Raw genomic sequence first — 21,201 nt, 5'->3', positions numbered from 1 at the left:
CCCTAAGTTAACAGGTGGTTTGGGAATGGCTCCAAGAGTTACCACACTGAACCCAACACAGGTAGAGTTGGTACCATAACCATTGTTAATATTCCCCCGAGAATAAACCCAGATGAGGAATTCAGCATGGTAGAACTTGGCTTTTCCCACACTTCCTGGGACATTTCTGTCCTTCAGAGCATCCAAATGTGGATGGAGCCAGGGCCTGCCTGCCTCAGCCCTTTCAACCTGGGCAGCCAGGCTGCCATGTTGCTACAGTGCAGCTGAGCTCCTAGCTCTGCTCACCTCAGTCAGGTCCCCATAAGGAAGGCTGCTCAGGTCTTCCTGAAGGGCACAGACACGAACCGTGTGCTGATACCTGTGGACACAAATGACATAAGTCAGCATGGTGACAAAAGACCCCATTGCTGCCCTGGATTGCCTGGAAAGGCATTGCTGATGTCACTGGAATAAGACAAGGAGTTGGCCAGTTGCTTCATCTTTGATGTCTAAATGCAGCTTCCCCCTGACCTCTAGGCATTCCCCACACACCTGATTCAGAGTTGACTTAAGGATAGCTCCTTCCCTCACAGGTTTTCTGCCCTGAGAGGAAGATGATTCAATGTACACAAAACCTCTGAAGGAAAGTCTGGGGACTCCAACTACTAGCACTGCTCTTGGGAGTCAAACAAGGGAGTGACCAATATGAGCTGAGGTCGCTGTGGGAGGCTTCCCAGAGGATGCAAGACCATAAATGGAAGAAATGCGTGTGGGTAGAAGGTAACAGCAGGGTTCTGGGATGATTACTAATGATGACCCTGACCTCTGCTCCAGGATTCTCCTCTATCCACCAGTCACTCCTACCAGGTTGGAGAGAGCAGGGTTTTCTCCCCCTGAGAGACCTGAGTACACTGGGCACAGAGAATACTGCCTGAGGAACAGAAGCCAAGAGGAATAGGATCTCAGGTCCTTGGATGTCCTAGCTTCTTGGTTTTGTCCCTCAGCACTGCCCACTGTCTAGCACTGGGCCAGTCTGTAGGGAGTCTAATGGGCAAGGCCCTAACCAACTCTCAGCACCCATGCTGCTGGGATCAGCACCTCATCCTACAAAGGACAACAAAACTGCAGTACCCCTGACCTACCAGGCATGACCCCAGTCTCACTCCCTGGGAAATTCTCACAACAAGGGATCCAGGAAAGTCAATAAGTTAGTAGGTATGAACTCAAAAATGCTCAGGCCTCAAGCTATGAGAGAATTCCACACCCTCCTCCCTGGGCTTTCTCTGTACCTCATTCCCACTCGGATGGCTTCCACCATAAATAGAATCTTTCCCAGAGTACCACATTGCTGCTTTAGAAATTAGTTCCTGCTCTGATTTCCCTGATGTTCCTGGTATCAGTTCAAGGTCATACCCTATGCAAGGCACAGTCAATTCCCATCACTGGACCCTAGGTTTCTGTCCCACTTGACAGGCTGCCTGCCTCCACTTAATTAGTTGACTAATTAATTGCTTGATTGATTAGCTGATTGATATCATCAGTATTATCAGCATCATTGGGATCCTCTCTTCTCAATGCATGAGAGTGGACAAACCTCACAACTCAGACTTTACAGGACACACTTCCCTAACAAAGGGTACCAACAAGAGTGAGCAGGCAGATCATGGGTAGCTGCCCTTCAGGTGGCATGCTGACCCCTGGCAGCACTTAATATCCTGGGGCAGAAGCTGGGCATAACCCTGAGCATCACACCCATACACCAACTTTAGGAGTGGTATATATGGTGGTTAAGACTGGGGGCTTTGGCAAGGATAACAATATTTACATTAGACAAAATAGACTTTAAAGCAAAGACTGTATAACAAGAGACAAAGAAGGGCATTACATGATGATAAAGAGATCAACCCAACTAGAGGATAAAGCAATTTTAAGTATCTATGCACCCAACATTGGAGCACCTAAGTACATAGAGCAAATATTAATGAATGCAAAGAGAGAAATTGATAGTATTACAATACTGGTAAAAGACTTCAACTGCCCATGTACATCAACGGATAGATCATTTAGACAGAAAATCAATAAGAAAAGTTTTTGAATGATGCATCTGACCAGATAGACAGATATATAAAGAACATTCCATTGAAAAACAAAAAAATACACATTCTTTTCAAGTGCACATGAAACATTCTCCAGAATATGTTGAATGTTAGGCCACAAAGCAATCCTCAATAAATTTAAGAAGATCAAAATTATAGAATGCATCTTTTCTGATCACAACAGTAATACAACTAGAGATCAATCACAAGAAAAAAAAAGTGGGAAAAACACAAACACGTGGAGTCTAAACAGACTGATACTTAACAACCAATCAAAGAAGAAATTTTTTTTAATTTTTTTTTATATTTTATTTATTTGACAGAGAGAAATCACAACTAGGCAGAGAGGCAGGCAGAGAGAGAGGAGGAAGCAGGCTCCCCGCGGAGCAGAGAGCCCGAGAGAGAGAGATCATGACCTGAGCTGAAGGCAGAGGCTCTAACCCACTAAGTCACCCAGGTGCCCCAAAGAAGAATTTTTTATAAAAATACATGGAGACAAATGAAAATGAAAACACCAAGGTTCAGAATCTCTGGGACACAGCAAAAGTAGTTCTAAGGAACAAGAAAAAGCTGAAATAAACAATCTAACCTTACACTTAAAAGTAATTAGAAAAAGAACAAAGCCCAAGGTGAGTAGAAGGAAAAAAATAATAAAGATTAGAGCAGAAATAAATGACATAGAGATGAAAACAAATCAGAAAAAAAAATCAATGAAACCAAGAGTGGGTTCTTTGAAAAGATATATAAAATTGATAAACAGCCAGATTCACACAAAAAAGAAAGGACCCCAAAAATAAAATAAGAAGTAAAAGAGAAGTAACAACTGACATCACAGAAATACAAGATATTATAAGAGAATACTATGAAAAATCATGTCAAAAAACTTGATAACCTAGAAGAAATGAATACATTTCTAGGAACATATAATCTTCTAAAACTGAATCAAGGAGGAATAGAAAATTTTGACATACCAATTACTATAACAAAATTAAATCAGTAATAATGATAATAATAATAGTAGTAACCTACTAAAAAATAAAAGTCCAGGACCACCAGATGGATTCACGGGTGAATTCTACCAAACATTTAAGAAGAGTTAATACCTATTCTCAAACTATTTCAAAAAATAGAAGAGGAAGGAAGTCTTCCAGATACATTCTATGAAGCCAGCAGTACCCTGATACCAAAACCAGGCAAAGACACAACAAAAGAAAAGAAAACTACGGGCCAATATCCCTGATGAATACAGAGCCCAAATCCTCAGAATATTAGCAAACCCCATTTAATGGTACATGAAAAGGATCATTCACCATTATCAAGTGGGATTTATTCTGGGGGTGCAAGAATGGTTTAGTATTTGTAAATCAATCAACATGGTACATCACATCAACAAAATGAAGGTTAAAAATCATACAATCATCAATAGATCCAGAAAAAGTATTTGACAAAATTCAACACTCAGTCAAATAAAAACTCCCAACAAACTAGGTTTAGAGGAAATACACTTCAACATAATAAAAGCCATATGAAAACCCCACACCTAATATCATACTCAATGGTGAAAAACTGAAAGGTTTTCTTCTAAGACCAGGAATGAGACAAGGATATCCACTTTTGCGACTTTCATTTAACATAATCCTGGAAGTTCTAGCCACAGCAATCAGACAAGAAAATAAATGAGGCATTCTTATTGATAAAGAAGAAGTTAAACTGTCACTATTTGTAGATGACATGATACGATACATAGAAAATCCTAAAACCCCACCAAAAAACTACTAGAAGTAACAAATGAGTTCTGTGCAATTGCAAGCTACAAAATTAATACCCAGAAATTGGTAGCATTTCTACACACTCATAAGAAATTAGCAGAAAGAGAAATTAAGAAAACAATTCTATTTATGATGGCACCAAAAAAATAATAAAATATCTTAGAATAAACTTAACCAAGGAGATGAAAGTTCTGTACTCTGAAAACTATAAAACCCTGATGAAAGAAATAAAAAATGACACAAATAAATGGAAAGATATACAGTGCTCATGAATTGGAAAAATTAAAAATGTCCCCACGATCCAAAGCAATCTATAGATTTAATGTGATCACTAGAAAAAATACCAAATCATTTTTCACAGAACTAGAACAAATGATACTAAGATTTGTGTCTTTGTATACAAAAGACCCCAAGTAGCTGAAACAACCTTGAGAAAGAAAAACAAAGCTGGAGGTATTACAATTCCAGATTTTAAGATATACTACAAAGTTATAGTATTCAAAACAGCATGGTACTGGCACAAAAATAGACACATAGATCAAAAGAACAAAACAGAACACTCAGAAATAAACCCATACTTGAATGGTCAATTAATCTGTGACAAAGGAGGCAAGAATATATAATGGGAAAAGACAGTCTCTTCAGCAAATAGTGCTGAGGGGCTCCTGGGTGATTCAATCAGTTAAGCATCTGTCTTCAGCTCTGGTCATGATCCCAGAGTCCCAGGATAGAACCCTGCATCAGGCTCCCTTTGTGTTGGAAGTCTGCTTCTCCCTTTGCTCCTGGGCCTGTTCATGATTTCTCTCTCCCTCTCTCTCTCTCTCTTTCACTCTCTCAAATAAATAAATAAAATATTTTTTTAAAAAAACAGTACTGAGAAAACTGGACAGCTAAGTGCAAAGAATGAAACTGTGCCAGGTTATAGCACCATACACAAAAATAAACTCCAAATGGCATAGACCTAAATGTGAAACCTAAGGCTATAAAAATCCTAAAAGAGAACACAGGCAGTAATTTCTCTGATATTGGCAGTAGCAATATTTTTTTAGGTATGTCTCCTAAGGCAAGAGAAACAAAAGCAAAAATAAATTAGTGGGACTACATCAAAATAAAAAATTTAGTGGGTGCCTGGATGGCTCAGTCAGTCAAGCATCCAACCCTTTATCTCAGCTCAGGTCTTGATCTCAGGACTGTAAATTTGGACCCACTAACAAACAAACAAACAAACAAACAAACAACCTTTGCACAGCAAAGGAAACCATCAACAAAACAAAAAGGCAACCTACTGAGTGGGAAAAGATATTTGCAAATGATACATCTGATAAAGGGTTCATATCCAAAATATTATAAAGCACTTCTACAATTCAATACCAAAAAACAATTTGATTAAAAAATAGGCAGAGGTCCGTATACACTATGGAGTATTATGCCTCCATCAGAAAGGATGAATACCCAACTTTTGTATCAACATGGACGGGACTGGAAGAGATTATGCTGAGTGAAATAAGTCAAGCAGAGAGAGTCAATTAACACATGGTTTCACTTATTTGTGGAGCATAACAAATAACATGGAGGACATGGGGAGATGGAGAGGAGAGGGAGTTGAGGGAAATTGGAAGGGGAAATGAACCATGAGAGACTATGGACTCTGAAAAACAACCTGAGGGTTTTGAAGGGGTGGGGGGTGGGAGGTTGGGGGAGCCTGGTGGTGGGTATTGTGGAGGGCACGTATTGCATGGAACACTGGGTGTGGTGCAAAAACAATGAATACTGTTACGCTGAAAAAATAAATAAAATGGAAAAAAAAAAGGAAAGAAAAAATAGAAAAAAAAAATAGGCAGAGGACCTGAATAGACATCTTTCTTTAAAAAAAAGGCATACAGATGGCCAACAGACACTTAAAATACATTCAGTATCAATATCATTAATCATCAGGCAAATTAAAGCCACAATGAGATATTACCTCACACCTATCAGAATGGCTAAAATCAAAAAGGCAAGAAATAATAAGTGTTGGAGAGGATGTGAAGAAAAAGGAACCCTCATACACTGTTGGTGGGAATGCAAATTGGTGCAGCCGCTCAGGAAAATCATCTAGCATTTTCTCAAAAATTGGAAATGGAAATACCATATGATCTAGTGATTCCAATATGGGGTATTTACCCATAGAAAACACAGACACTAATTGCAAAAGATACATGCACACCTATATTTATTGCAGCATCATTTACAATAGGTAAGATATGGAGGCAACCTAAGTGTCCATTGATAGATGAATGAATAAGGAAGATATGATGTGTGTGTGCGTACACACATGCACATGTGTGTGTGAATGTGTGTGTGTGATGTGATAGAATATTACATAACCTTAAAAAAAAGATGAGATCATGCCATTTGCAACAACATGGATGGGCCTAGAGGAGATTATACTAAATGATATGTCAGACTGAGAAAGACAAACACCATATGGTTTTACTCATATATGCAATTTAAAAAAACAAATGAATAAACAAACAAAAAGAGTCAGACCCATAAATAGAGAGAATAAATTGGTGGTTGCAGGCGGCGGAAGGAAATGGGCAAAATGGGTGAAGGGGGTGGTGGGAGGTATAGGCTTCCAGTTACAGAATGATTAAGTCATGGGGATGAAAGGTGCAAACAGGGTTTCTAGTCAATGATATTGTAGTGGAGTTGTATGGTAACGGATGGTAGCTGCTCTTGGGGTGAGCATACCATAACATAGAGAAGTAGAATCGCTATGTCATACACCTGAAACTAATGTAACAGTGTGTGTTAACTATACTCAAATAAAAAATAAGTAAAAATTAAAAAAAAAAAAAGACCAAGGGCTTTGGAATCAGAACAATCTGGTTTGAATCCAGCTGGGTAACCCTCGGATGAGTGAACGTACTTCCCTGATCCTCACTCTCCACTCTATAAATTGGGCTCATAACTCTCATTGGGTTGTGAAAAGGAAACAAGAACACATATATGAAGCCAATTGCACAATTCCTGGTGCACTTCAAGTTCTCCATCAGTGGTGGTTATTATTAACATCATTACCTTTGTCAGTCCTTAACCATGACATGCAGATCATTCAGCACATCTTCATCCCTTTGCCACTTCTACCCCTGCCCTCTTAAGTTTCCTCCTACTCTTTTGCTTCCTGTGGTCTGAGAGCCACCATGGTCACCCTAGAGATGCCACACACAAAGGGGGCCTGCATTCACCCTGCCAGGCCCAGTTCAAGCAACACGCCTCTCTTCCCTCTCATGATCTCTTCTGCCTCTGAATAATCCAACAGGGCCTCCTGGAACTTGGCACATTCCTTCTTGGTGCACTGTTACTTCTGTATATCTCTTACAGCTCCTTCCCCAGACTTGAACACCTCAGGGACAAAGACACATCTGAATCACCCTTCTTTCTCCCCTCATTTTGCATGGCCCTGCAAATTGCAAGTATTTGGTAAATATTTGCCCTGCCATTCTGCCTGATGAAGGTAGGAATCCTTTTTCCTAGCTGGCTACGACAGAAAGAGAAGCCATTCCAGGTGGGGTGGGGAGGAGGCCAGGAAACACTGAGCAGAGCAGTTCAGCTCATGCCAAGGACTCCCGCACTGATCAGACCTTCCTGCTGCTCTTGAGCCTCCTAGCAACAGGATGCCACGGCCAGGGAAGAGGAGGGGAAGTAATAGACCCCTTGCTGGGGGCACACATGCTGGCCAATGTCAGCCAGCAAAGACAGTTTGTGGGTTCAGACAGTAAAATGCTAAAATCCAGATCATCACTGGAGATCTGACAGCCAAATTAAAACAAACAAACAAAGAAACAAGCAACAATTCCACTGGTCTTTACTTCAGCATCAGGGAGCTTGGAGATGCTTGGGGGGACCCAATGTCAGGAAGCTCCAGTGAGAACAAAGGATGCTGGCCGGGCATTCAAGACTCAACCCTTGCCATTTAATAGACTTGACCTTGGGCAGGTCAATTCCCCTTCTGAGCTTCAGCCTCTTCGTCTATAAAATGGGGATATGATGCTAGGACCTCCCTAAATAGATGTTTATAGAACTCTAATGAGAGAAGGTGCATGGCAGCATACCAAATCCAGGGAAGAATCATAGAAAGCTATTACTTTCCAGTGCTTAAAATAATGATCCAAAGTATATCCAAAAATTATGACTTAAACTCTGTTTTTCTTCCATTAGATCCTTTTGAGTATATTAATGGGACTATGTCCTCATGGATCTGATGTCAATTAATAATGTCAGGACTGATTAGTTTGCATACCTGCTGCTCATGCTTTCAAGCAGTTTTGATTACTTGGCCTAAAGCAAAATTGCCAGATAGATCTTTCTCCAGTCAGACAACATATGCACCAGTACAGAGAACCTCAGAGCATATGCTACTCTGCACTGGGAACGAAGTGCCAGTTCCACCCATTTCTTAGAGCGTGATCACAGGTCTGCAGAAGGCGCCTCTCCTGAACTCTTGGGTCAGGAAGAGAAAAACCAACACCCATTTGGATCTGACAAATGTTTCATCAGAATTCCTTAAAGAAACCCACTCAGCAAGCGTTACGAATGGCATCAGCATCTACAGCAGAAGCTATCAAATACTAAAGTGCCTCCTCACTTCAAAGTTCATATTACCTTTGGTGATCATACTTTTCTCCAAACAGTATGTTTTCTCTCACATTTCCATGAAAGATCCATGCTTGCTGGGAAACATAGGCCACGGTCCCATTGACTGCCACAATCCCTTGCTGTAACTGCATCTGGAGCAAAATACCAGAACACCTTCAGAAGCTAAACCTCACAGACCTCTCTTTAGGGGCCCACTGCACCCTTGCCACCCATGTATTCCATGCACATTAACTATGATGGTGCAAGAGGGTCAACAAGATGTCTTGACCCACATTGCAAAGCACAACAGTATAGTCTGATGGTCACAAAGTCAAAAATCTATGAGCAGCCAGGCAGGAATGCCACAGAAGAGGCATTGGTGAGCTCTGCTGCAGGCTGGAGAGACCACAGGGCAAATCTGTACAACCAGAACAAAATGCCCTCTGATAGGACCCATCACAAAGGCTCCCTTTTCCTCCAGGTGCGCCAGCTGGATTCTACCCTCCTCAGCCAGGCCCCAGGGACAAGATATAGCCTGTATGGCTGTCGATGGTGGTCCTGGCATGCCCTGTCTCAAGAAAGCAGCCTCAACTCAGTGGCACAATTGGTGCAGAGCCTGGTGCAAGGGCTCAGGCTCGGTGTAGCCAGAACTTCCCATTCTTCAAGGGGAGTGGAAAATCCAGTTTCATGTGGCACATAGACAATCCAATTAGAAACTTGCATGAGCTCTAGTGTGTGACCCTGAGTACATAAGTTCACTTAGGATGATCCCACGTGGTGGGTATCTAACAGGTAACAGTCGACACTAGTCATGATGCCCTGTTCAAAGTTGTCAGGAGACAGGATTTGTGAGAGATGGCATGGTGCTCAGGGATGATGAGCGGTGGTAGTGTGTCACGGATAGTGAAGAAAGATAGCCAAGGTCAAGTGACGTGATGCCATTTCACCTCAGGAAATGTCCAAGGGACAGAGAACACTAGACTTGGAGAAAATGATAATGACAATAATGGTAATAAAAATAGCAAAATGAATAGGGGCTATGCCAATCACCAGGACTGGCCCTGAAGTTACCCGATAACTATTATATACATTATCTTGTGTAACATTCACCATGACCCTCCTAACTACCATTTTACAGATGAAGACACCAAGGTTCAGAGAGACTTAGTTATTTATCCAAGATTAAACGGTAAGCATGAGGCTGAGACAGGTAGTAAACACAGGCAGTCCAGAGCCCACTCAAAAGTCACCCTGCTGCCTCTATCCCAGTGACTATGGTGAGGCATATGATCTTCCCAATGTCACATGGGAAATAGATTCTATTTTTTCTGAGAGATTCCAAAGGAGCAGACCAAAGGGCCAAAGTTAAAAGGAGGCAAACTTCACTTCCATATACATCAAAACTCGTCAGAGGGAACTGGCTGTGAAATAATGAACTCCCCATTGCTGAAGATATTCAAGCAGAGGCTGGCTCATTTCTTAGTGGATGCTGTGGAGAGATTCCTGTTATTAAGTAGAGAATTGGGATGGGTCATCTGGAACACACCTGCTGATTCTAGGGTTATGACAGAGATACACACATAGAATTCTAGAGCATAAGGGACCTTAGGAACTCACCAGATTCTGCCCCCACATTTTCCTCAGGGAAGGAGTTGTTGCTCTTTCTAGAAATGAATTAACTGAGGCCAAAAGAGGTCACCCTGGTCTAGCAGGCTCTTCTGAACCTAACATCCTTGTTTTTTCAGAAGTGTCTTCTCTTCCTACTACAGGCATCCAAACTTCTCTTTAGGAACAGCAGGATGGGGGGAAAGAGGACTTAATATTCATTCATTTGGAATGAGAAACTGTATCAATTTATGAATACAATAAAGGGCTTGGCCTTTTCACTGGGGTCACACAGCTAGAAATAGCAAAGGACAAGAACCCTGCACTCTTCCCTCTTCCTACCAGGAGGTCTGCAGAGAAGCTGAGGGCACATTGCTGCTTTAGTTGATGCATGCATTCAGCCACTCCATCAAAGAAGGCCTGACTAAGCCAGTGCACTGGGCAGACACTAGAGATATGGAGATGGACAAGGGGAAAAATAATCTAGAGTCATGGTGAGTCACAGATGCCTCAATCCCTCCCTGTAAAGCCACCTTGCTGGCCTTTCTAATCAGGATGGCCCAAGTCATGGGAAACACCATGTACTTGATGACTTGTCTCTTCCTTTGAAAAAGATGGCACTCTGGGCAAGGAAACAGTCATTGTTTAACACATGTCTTTGGGAGGCAAACCCAAGAGTATATGAAAAGCTCAGTCCCACGTGGACAAGGGGCATGGAGCTACTGAGCACATTAACTTCCTGGAAACCACTGTTAACTGTGTGCTCAGCATCAGTGCAGCTGAGCCCAGGCACTGGGTCCACTGTTCTTGAAGGGCCCCAGGCAGGGCAGGCCGGGGACGATTTGACTGTCATGTCAGTGCTCCAACTTCACAGCTTACCTGTCCTAGGAGAGCTGCAATGAGAGAGCTCTTTCCACTTCCAACATTCCCACAAATTCCCAAAACCTTCCCCTACCAGAGAAACAGAAAAAAAGACACAGTCATTCCACCGGTTCTTAAAGGGTCTTGGGCCAAAGGTGTTGCCCCCAAACTGTGCTAGCCAGGCCAGGTGGTCGCTGCTGGCTCTAAGAGATGGCCGATACAGTCTCACACCCCAAACCTGATATGCAGCCTGGGAGGAGGCAGGAACCTAAGTCTTAATTAAGTGCTTTCCTTGGCACAACACAGCAGAGTGCCCGGAGGACTTCCAGAAATCATGTACAAGCACTGATGCGAAACAGCCTTGTGCTGGTCTGGAACACACAGGCCCTGGACGTGAGGATTGTCCCTTGCTCACACTCCAGGAAAGCAAATCTAATAGAAGTTAAAGGCTGCACAACCCAGGGGGACAATAGTAGCCTTTGAAATACAGAGAGCCAAGTGTTTTTCAAAAGTCATTTTTTAAGTACCCTTCCACCATACTGAAGCATAATCTGAAATTACTGAGCAGCTATGCTCTTCCAACACATTGGGTTAATGGGTTATTCTACAGCTACTAATCTATTAATTCAACCACAAATCATTGTAAGAGACTGCTATGTGTCAGGTGCTGTTCGAGACACTAGTAATAGCACAATACAGTACTGAACATGACAGACAATAGTTTGGCTCTGCCCTCAAGGAGCTTGTGTTTTAGTTGGGTGGACCAAAAGTCAGTAAGTACAGTACGGAGTATGTCAGGGACATGCCATGGAAACACATGAAGCGGGGAGGAGATATGGAGATGAGGCTGGAGGGAACCTTACTGAAAAAGTAAATGTCTTAGCTTGAGCTCTCCCGGAAATGGGCCCTGAATCAAAAGATTTGAGTGAAGGATGTTTGTTTGGGAGGTACCACAGGAAGGGGAAGGTGGCCCATCAAGGGTGTACTATTATGTCAGCACCCACGGGAGGCAAGTGAAGTTCAATCTTGCTGGGAAATCCTGGGAAACTGAGGATGGTTCTTTACCCCCAGCGGCTGAGGGAGTTGGGGGTAAATAACCAACAGCCAGTGTTGGAGAACGGCTCCCTTGGCTGTGGCTGTCCTGCTGCTTTGTGGGTGGTAGGGAGGGCCCTAGGGCGCAGATACAGATCCAGCAGTTGGAAGATGGCCAGGGCATATGGATGGGTCACCGGTAATATCTGCTACAGGTGCCATTTGAGTAAGACATGAAGGAGGTGAAGGAGTGAGCCATATAATGTCTGAGGCAGAGTGAGAGTCCATACAGAGACTTTTAGGCAGACACGTGCCCACTCTTGTATTCGAGTGAATACTGTAATGCTGTCGTTGGAACATCTAAGAGCATTCTCATTAAGAACTGCTTTCAGTGATCCCTTAAGAGAAAAGATGATCATCATGGAGCTAAATATTTCTCCTTTCCCATCTGAGATAGACCAGAAGGGTCCTGCCTGCTACCCTCAGCACGTGAAGATTGCTTCTTGTCATCATGAATTTCTTTGACAAGTCTTTATGGAACACCAGGCATCATGCTAGGCACTGGGCATAAACTAGTAATCAAGGCAGATGCGATCCCTGCCTTATGCAGCTCACACTGTCATTGAAGCTTCAACTCAGTGAAGCTGATCCATTTTAATTCCATTAGAAGGACTTCAAAGAACTGGGACATTTCAAAGACTTTGGGACAAAGAGACCACAGGGATGGATTCAGCTTCTAGGCATTTGGCTCTCTTTTGAGTTCTGTCTACTCTCTGGGGCCAAGTCTGAGCCTTCTAGAGTCATCCTTGTCTTCAGGAGAAAATCCACGTGGCCTGCACCCCCAAGAATTCCAATTATTCATTTGTTCATTCCAAAAAGAGTCTTGGGAACCTATGCTGTGCCAGGTACCTGCTTTGGTGCAAGGTCACAACCGTGAATGAGACAGATACATCCCTGACCTCAAGGAGACAATAGCCCAATGGAATCCTGGAACTAAATTTGGGGAAATATGGATGCTCTGAATTTAAGATATTTAAGGGCTGCTCTTAAGATGGACTTGGTTGTGAGAGGAAAAAGGCAACAACAGTTGAGTCTCAACATCAGTTGAGACTTACTATTGGCTTAGTGTTTTTCTATGATATCTCTCAATTCTCACGCCCAGCCTATAAAGTGCTACTATTATTAAAATATCCATTGAGCAGGTAAAGGAGGCGAGGTTCTAAGAGGTTATGCGGTATTTTCAAAGTCACACAGCTACAAGTGGCTGGGACTGGAACACACGTACACCAGGTTCCAGAAGCATACCCTTAATCCACACAATGCTGTGTTGCCCCCTTGTTTCAGAAAACATTGACCCTGTCCTTGATGCGCAAGCGCAAGTGTCACCACATAGAAATGAGGGGGGTAAAAGGCAGCTTCTTTAAAACACAAGAGTGCTTCACTGAGGCCTCTCTGGAGCAACTCTAAAGGCATGGTTAGAGCAATCCAGGTGCTGCACATCACAGGCAGGGGGAAGGGAATGAGAAAGCAAAATGGTTTACACCCAGCAGGACTTATGTGAGAACCTAGCTTAATTGCACTCAGCCAAACAACTACCATTTCCAACAAATACATGGCAGCCAGTCTTGTAAACGACAAGAAGTACCACCCTACACCAGCTATTGAACTTAGCGTCACATAGTAAATAGGAACCTCTCCTTCTATAGTGCTCACATGGCAAAAGGATGAGTCAACAACATGGGAGATTAAAATACTAGGCACAAGATTATCGTGAGTGCTGTGAAATGTGTAAGCCTGATGATTCACAGACCTGTACCCACACATTATATGTTAATTAAGAAAAAGAATACCTAAAAGATAATAAAATACTAGGCATAAGATTAATGCTGAACCCTCTGCAGCAAAGTCAACAAATGCTGCCATCCCCAGAGCACAGCTGCTGAATTCCCAGTGCAAGAGAACCACATGTAGGAGAAGGCCACACATTCTGTAAATGCAGAGCTTTGTCTAAAGACTCTATCCCCCAGTCCTGAGGGGGGAGCAGCCAATAGATTGGCTGGCTTCCTTTCCTGGGTTGCCTGTTGATCTCATTTGCTTTTAACGTGTTGCTGAAGATCATAGATTCCGGGGCCAGGTGCCCTCGGTGTGAAGCCACTTGCTAGCAGTGTGGTCTTGGGTGAGTTATTTAACCTCCCTGTGTGTCAGGTTTCTCAGCCATCAAGTGGGGGGTGGCTACAGTACCTACCTCTTAGGTTACTGGGGTGGTTAAATGAGTTAATTATGCACCTGGTAAATACTAAATGCTCTTAATTGTCAGTTATTATCCATCATAGTACTCCATTGTGAAATTAAGAACCAATCTAAAAAGATTTATAAAAGATAGTCATTTTGAGCCTAGCCACCTGAAATGGATTATTCATTCAACACTAAAACTGGCTCCTTTGGAGTTTGAAGATCAGTACTAACACAACCACCGTCTTCTCTCAGCTTGAAGAAAATGTCTCCATTAACCATGTACATAATTTTAAAATTGGGGAAAGAAAACAACTTAGAGACATCCTCCCACCACCATCACCACCCCCAGTTCAAACAGAATTATGTTTGGCCTTGATAAGACCAGAGCTTTGTGCTACAAGGAGGAAAAATGGAAGCCACACCTGGAGAACATATACTCACCTTTCTCACCACAAAGTTTATATTGTGCAGAACCAATTTTGGGGGGCTACCACTTTGCTCCTCTGGGCCAGGAACTCCGTGGGCTGATGAACTCAAACTGTAGGCCTCTAACCTCTGTTTCTTGAGACAATGTTTTTGGTTCTGCACTTTCCTTAGGTCACTTTTTATGCTGGTTTCTTGATCCCATGTCAAGGTGGCATTTACTAAAAGCAAGACAGTATCTGGGTCTTCTGGTTGGGTGATGTAAGATGGGGGGCTTTTATCTATGAGAATTTTCTAAGATTAAAGAGACAAAATTAACTGGGCAGACATTATCCATTTGCAAGAACCATCCCAATACATCTTCTGATGACACAAAATCATAATCTTGGCAATTTTACTTAGGACATTCAGAGAAGATATCCTGAAGATATTTCCCCTAGGAGAAGCTGCAGCAGAAATAGTCTACTAGCTCATGCTATCTAGGACATATGTCTCTTTAACCACAGGGTCTATGTGGGTCACCCATATTGGAGAATGGTAACATCAGGCCCTTTCTTCTTCATGCCCAAGGTAATAAGTTTTAGCCAGCTTTGGGTAGTGGGCTTCATTACCTGGCACTGATGCTTATGAAACCAAGGTCACATGTTCAACCTCTACTGTGTCTTCTTCTTAAGTTCCCACTCAGCTCAGTTCAATAAAACATTTGCCAAGTGCCTACTCTCTGCCATTCTGGGGTAAACAGCAGAAATACAATTATGAATAAGACAAGATTCCTGGCCTTGAAGAGATTACGGTCTGGGGGAAGATGGGAACATAATCAGACATTTCAGGGAAATGTAACAAGAACAAAACACTGTAACTTCCAGAGAAGGGAACTCTACTCCCCATCCTGAAGGCCATGTATTCGAGCCAAAGCTGAATCTGTATAGGTGCTGTACAGGCAAAGATGAGGGAGGGAAAAGGAGATGGAAACTTTTTAACAGAGTACATTGCATTAATAAAAGCAAGGAAGCATGCAACACCACAGTTTATTGGGGTGGGGGCATGAAACAACCAATTCAGGGTTATGACAGAGTCAAGATCGGAAGGGTATAGGAAATCAGGTGGAGACATAACTAAGGACCTGCTGATGGAAGGCTCAGTCTCAGTCCTAGAGAGAACAAAGACTCAAGGATTTCAAGCAGTTGAATATCACTGGTCAGACCAATATTTTAACAGCTCTGTGGAGGCTGGGTGTGATATGGATTTAAGGAGAACAATAATGGAAAAAGAAGATAGGTTCATAAGTCACTGTGATGATTCAGATGAGAGATGATAAGGTCTTGAATGAACGTGATGGCAGTAGGGACAGAGGAAAAGTTGAGGAGTCAAGAAATGGCATTATTCCTCTAGCCTAAGACATCTGATATAATATATACCATCAATGTGATGGTGTTCATGCTTGTGTTTTGTTCAAGAAGTGATGAGTCAACAGTGCCACCTTCCAACCCAATCTTACAAACATCACTCTTAAAATTGAGGAAATACAGTGAGCAGAAAGTGACCCAACTGGGCTCTTGATTAGTTGAATGTAGATAGTAAGGGAGAAGAGGTATGGATACAGGCACCTCAGATGCCTAAGAGGACTTCCAGATTGCTGGCCTGAGTGGAAAAAAAATTATTCAATTAATTCACACATGTCTGGAACACCCTCCTCCTTTTCCTTCCCTTGCCCGAACTTCAAAACCACTTTATATACCCTTTTCACAAGTCATGTATCCTTAGTGCATACATCAATTCCTGGGATACCTGGTCCTACACTAGACTGGAAGGCTCTTGAGAGTAAAGGCTCTCTCTTCCTCTTATGTTCATTTACCACAATGCCTTATAAATGGGAAGGACACGGTCGATCTCTGATGACTGACTGACTGAATGAATGAATAACGTAACTAAATGTATAAAAGTGGTGCCCCACCACCCTCTTTATCACTACCATCACCACGCCCATCATAGGACAAACCAGGTAGGTAAAGGGGAGGAGGATGGCTCAGTGCAAATTTGGCCCCATTCCTGGGACAACCTAAGATTTATAGATTGGAAAAAGAGGTTCAGGAACATCATTTTCATGTATGGAGATTCTATTTTGTTTTTAATAACAGGGCAGACCACCTTATAAAGCTCTCCTTATATATCCTTTGATGCACATTTATTGATCCAACTCTGAATGCAGGGTCTTCTCCCAGTGTTCTTCAAACCAGTGACCCAGCCCTCCAATGGACTGACACAGCTTCCCCATATCTGAGAATTTTCCCACCCAAAAATGAGATCTCTCTTCCCTACTCACCCAGCCTTAGTTATACCTTCATTCTCCTCAGAGAGACATTGGCTTCAGCCATTGCTTTGACAGAGAAAGGCAAGATTGCAATTGAAAACTTCATTACATTAAACATGGCAATCACACTAAACACCTGAAGAACAAAAGAGAAGTATAAGGTTTAGGATGAGATGTTGTCTTGGCTCTGAATCATTATATCTATGGGAATTCTATTTGTTGAGATGAGAAGTAATGGCACAGTTGGAATTCTTACAGGAACATTTTTTCCCCCATTTCATGGCTCACAAATCATGGGCTAGCAAATTAGGGATAACAATATCTTAATCTCTTTTGCTCTGGATTTTCATCAGAATGGTGGGAGATTTAACCCTTGTCTCTGTCAGTACAGAGAGGATAATGTCTAAGGAAGTCCTCTAATTGAATGCATTTGGAAGTCTCCATCCACATCTTTACAAGGCCTAGACCATTCACCCAAAACCCTATGGATTTATCCTCCTTTTCCAGTTTCTTCAGAGGCCTCTGGCCCTTCACATCTAGAGTATCCTTATCAATACCATATTCAGCCCCAAAATGAAGGCAGAAGTTTCCTGGAAGGACCAGTTGGCCCTTGCTGGCAGGTAGAGAGTGACTTCTGGTTCTCCTTCCCCTGGGGTCTGGCCTCCACACCCTCACCACATGTCTGAGAAAAATTTGAAAGCCTCTGTTCAACTGCCATTCCCCAAAAATCACCTCCCCTCCTTACTGGGACCTTTCTCACTGAGCCCTGCCTGGTAGGTGGTTAATATCATACAGCCTCAATGAAGATAAGTTTCCTCACTCCATTGGTGCCCCAGGGTGCATGATCTCATATCTCAGATTTCATCTTCTCATCTGTCCAATTTGTAATGAGCAACTTCTCCCTAACCACCCATTTAAGAAATTAATAACACAACTTCCATCAACAAATCCAGAGTGATCCTTCCTGCTGTTGTATGGGCCCCATGGACAGAGCCCTGGGCTTCAACTAATCCTCAGTAGTTCTGTAAGGGGACAATGAAGAATGCTGTCGTCATCACATCTGGTTCCAAATCCGTCCCCAGAGAGAACTCAGCTCCCCTAAGTCCTATCTTGGTTCATAAAACCCAGGCCTTGGGTGACACAGCACTCGGGCTGCCTGATGTGAGCCAGCACCTGGGGGCTGACCTCCTACTGATGTGGCCCTGACAGAGAAGACAAAGGATTCTGAACCTGAAGAAATATGTGCCTTGGGAGAATTTGTTCTTGGCCTACATTTCTTCTAAATCATCATTTTAGAAAATATTAACCACGTGCACTCAATTTGGTTTTAAATTTGCTTGATGTATGGCCGGGGAAAGAATTCTTTGTCATCGTTTGGGATCACAGAACACTGTCACAATAACTGAAAAGCATTCTGTTGAGGCTTTGGTATGTCATTGCTATTCATTCTGGCTTTGGGTTCATGGCTGAATTCAAGCCACCAGAGTGTGTGAGTAAACTGCGTGTGAAGAACCCGAGAAAACAAAAAGCACATCACAAGAAACACAGGGAGGTTCCAGGACTGACAGCCCCACAACAGATGCCCCCTCAGCAAGAGCATCCTGCTTTCTCATACATCTGTGATTTTTGGTGCAACTATTGCTCTGCGACCCCAATTGCTTATTTCGTTCTCTCTCTCTTTTTCTTGTTTTTATTGCCTTTCCTCCATTCACTTACCCTTCAGACACTGGGTTTAATAACTCAGCTGTTTATTTCAGCCAGGAGTTGTTTCCCATCTAGCCCAGAGTTTCTTTACCTTTGAGTGCATAGACCCCCTTATAAAAAAAAAAAAAAAAACCTGAGCATCTCACATTCATTCTAATTCTCCCTCGGAGGCTTTCAGCCCCAAATCGCCTGGCCTGGGTGAGCATCAGGCTAATAAGAACAACAAACACTTACACAGCATTTACAACGTACCAGGCGCTGTTCCACATGCCTTCTTTTATAGAACTCCTTCAGTCCTTACAACCACAGGGACTATTATAACCCCATTTGTAGATAATAAAACCAAGCAAGAGAGGTTCAATGCATTGCCTCTGTCATGGTAAAGTACCAGAGTTAGGATTTCGAAAAGGGGGATTCTGACCCCTGCATCTCCCAGTACCTACGACTCCTCCCACCAAGAGAACGCTCACAAACTTCCCTTCTTGTAACGCGTAGGAATAATTGTGAATAAGGCAGCCAAGTGCTCATCTGATTTCGGGTTTGTTTTCCAAATGTCAAATTGTGTTCCAACATTAACCACTATCCTGCACGGATGTAGACTGAGCAAAAGTCACTGTTGGGCTCTCCTGGGCTCGCCGCAGCCCAAGGACTTGTTTTTAAAAGTCAAGATAGAATTCTGGCCCTTCCGGGATTGGGTATTCTATGCCAGTCCAGTCCCGTGCCTCTGCAGGCAGGGAGACACTTCCTACCTGGCACTTGCCAGTGCTACAGTGTGAAGGAAGCCAGTTCTGGAGATGGTTCTTACCACCGGGGCAGTGAGCCTGCGTCTGAGGAGGATGTGGCAGGTGAATGTCAATACAATGGCTATTGTGGATGCAATGGGGGCCAGGGCTGAGTTTCCACTTTGGACAAATCCAGCTTTTTCCAGTAATTTCCTTTCCTGCTTCCTTATATCTGTAAATAAAGAACAGTCCATGATGGATTTATTTTGCAGCACTAAGAAATGTATTTACCCCTACCTGATCCTCCTGTAAAAGAGGATTTAGGATTCCTGTTGTGGAGTTTAAACTAAAGGAAGTACAGAAAGTCCTGGACAAAAACTGGGAATTTGGTGCATGTCAGCTGCCATATTGGATGGTTTCTGGGGTCTTTTCCAATCCTGATTCTGTGTCAGGAAGTCCTACATATGGATGCCTACAGGACCTAGGCATGTAATGTAAATGAAGGCAGTGGGCAGAGAGTAAGACCAGAGGGAAGTGTGGAGTATAGCAAAATGGGGACCATGTGTCTCAGTGAAAGGGGCCACAACCTCTCAATGCAGGACAGCCCAGGGTCACCGGACCTTTAGCTATTCCGAAGACTGGGATCTGGAATTCTGTGGGACATCCTTCTACTTGCAAGTATTGGGAACTAATTGGAAAGTTTTTCAATACTATAAAAACCAAATAAAACACATGTGCCAAGCCTGGAGACTGCCATATTGGGGTTCCTGTCCTGTGTCTCAGGAACAACTACCAAAGCTCAAGAGCATTTCTCCCCTTCATGAGTCCAGATGGGATCCATGCCTCCACATTGCTCACAAGTTAAATTCAAGCCTCCTTCTCCTGGTGTTTAAAGTTCTTAACTCCAATTCTAGCCTCTTCTGCAAAAACCCTTTCACACTGGCATCATGGGGCCATCACCATTCTTAGTGAGTGCTCGACTGAGCACTGCATAATGCTCTCATTTGATCACTCTCATCACTGTGTGATAAGGGAGGAGCTGTTATTATGCCCTCTGGCAGGACAGAAAAGCCATCACAGGTTAAGCAACTTGCTTTTTAATTGGTCATGGCATAGTTAGAACCCAGTTCTACCACAGTCCGAAGTTTTGCGGTCCACATGCCCTTTACCTCTATGATACCTCCTTGTCCCCAAGCATATCCTCACATATCCACCTCTAGGCCTTTGTTCCTGCTAGGGGTCTTCCCCAGTTCTGTCTATGTCTGAATCCTTGCTATCATTCAAGGCCTTTCTAAAATGCCACTTTGCCATGACACTTTTCCTGATCTCTCCAATGGGATGTGCTCACCCCCTCACCCTCCTGGAGCTTCTCTCCATTTCCTTTGTGACATTTTCCCCATTTCATCCTACGGTCAATTCATGTGTTCAGTCATTCAACAAATTTTAACCTGATGTCTACTATTAACCAGGTGCTGTGCTTGGTGTTGGACAGGATAGGAGTCAACAGAGAGTCTCAGCTCTCTTTCCACCGGGGAGACAGACAACAAAGAAATAAACAAACAAATCCTGTCATTACTAATTTGTTGGGCGATATGAAAGAAATGAACAAGATGAAGTGATTAAAAGGAATTGGTAGAGAATGGGCCTGCTTAGAACTATAGTCAAGAAGGCCTCTTTGAGTCAGTGACATTGAGAGGAGTCCCAAAGTCACCATCAAAATCTAGCACAAGAGCACTTCAGGCAGAGAGAACAGCAACTGCAAAGAACCTGAGGTATGAATGAGCATGGATGTTGTTCTAAAAAAAGACAGAAGGTTCTCACGGCCCAAATGAGTTATCAAGGGT

General features: G+C 42.9%; 1 protein-coding gene across 2 annotated transcripts in view; it reads right to left on the bottom strand.

Annotated features, from left to right (window-relative positions):
• Positions 1–21,201, bottom strand: part of ABCC12 (ATP binding cassette subfamily C member 12) — a 65,216-nt gene that overhangs the window by 33,215 nt on the left and 10,800 nt on the right. For both annotated transcript variants that reach the window (XM_045988498.1, XM_045988497.1), the window contains exons 7-12: positions 19,441–19,589; positions 16,960–17,067; positions 14,639–14,914; positions 10,949–11,020; positions 8,492–8,616; positions 286–358 (exon numbers count right to left, since the gene is read on the bottom strand). In XM_045988498.1, coding sequence (XP_045844454.1) covers positions 286–358; positions 8,492–8,616; positions 10,949–11,020; positions 14,639–14,914; positions 16,960–17,067; positions 19,441–19,589 — 803 coding nt within the window. The remainder of the gene's footprint in view (positions 1–285; positions 359–8,491; positions 8,617–10,948; positions 11,021–14,638; positions 14,915–16,959; positions 17,068–19,440; positions 19,590–21,201) is intronic.

The sequence above is a fragment of the Meles meles genome, chromosome 19 (assembly GCF_922984935.1).
Source record: "Meles meles chromosome 19, mMelMel3.1 paternal haplotype, whole genome shotgun sequence".
Lineage (NCBI taxonomy): Eukaryota > Metazoa > Chordata > Mammalia > Carnivora > Mustelidae > Meles > Meles meles.
This window is presented reverse-complemented; position numbering and strand designations above follow the sequence as displayed.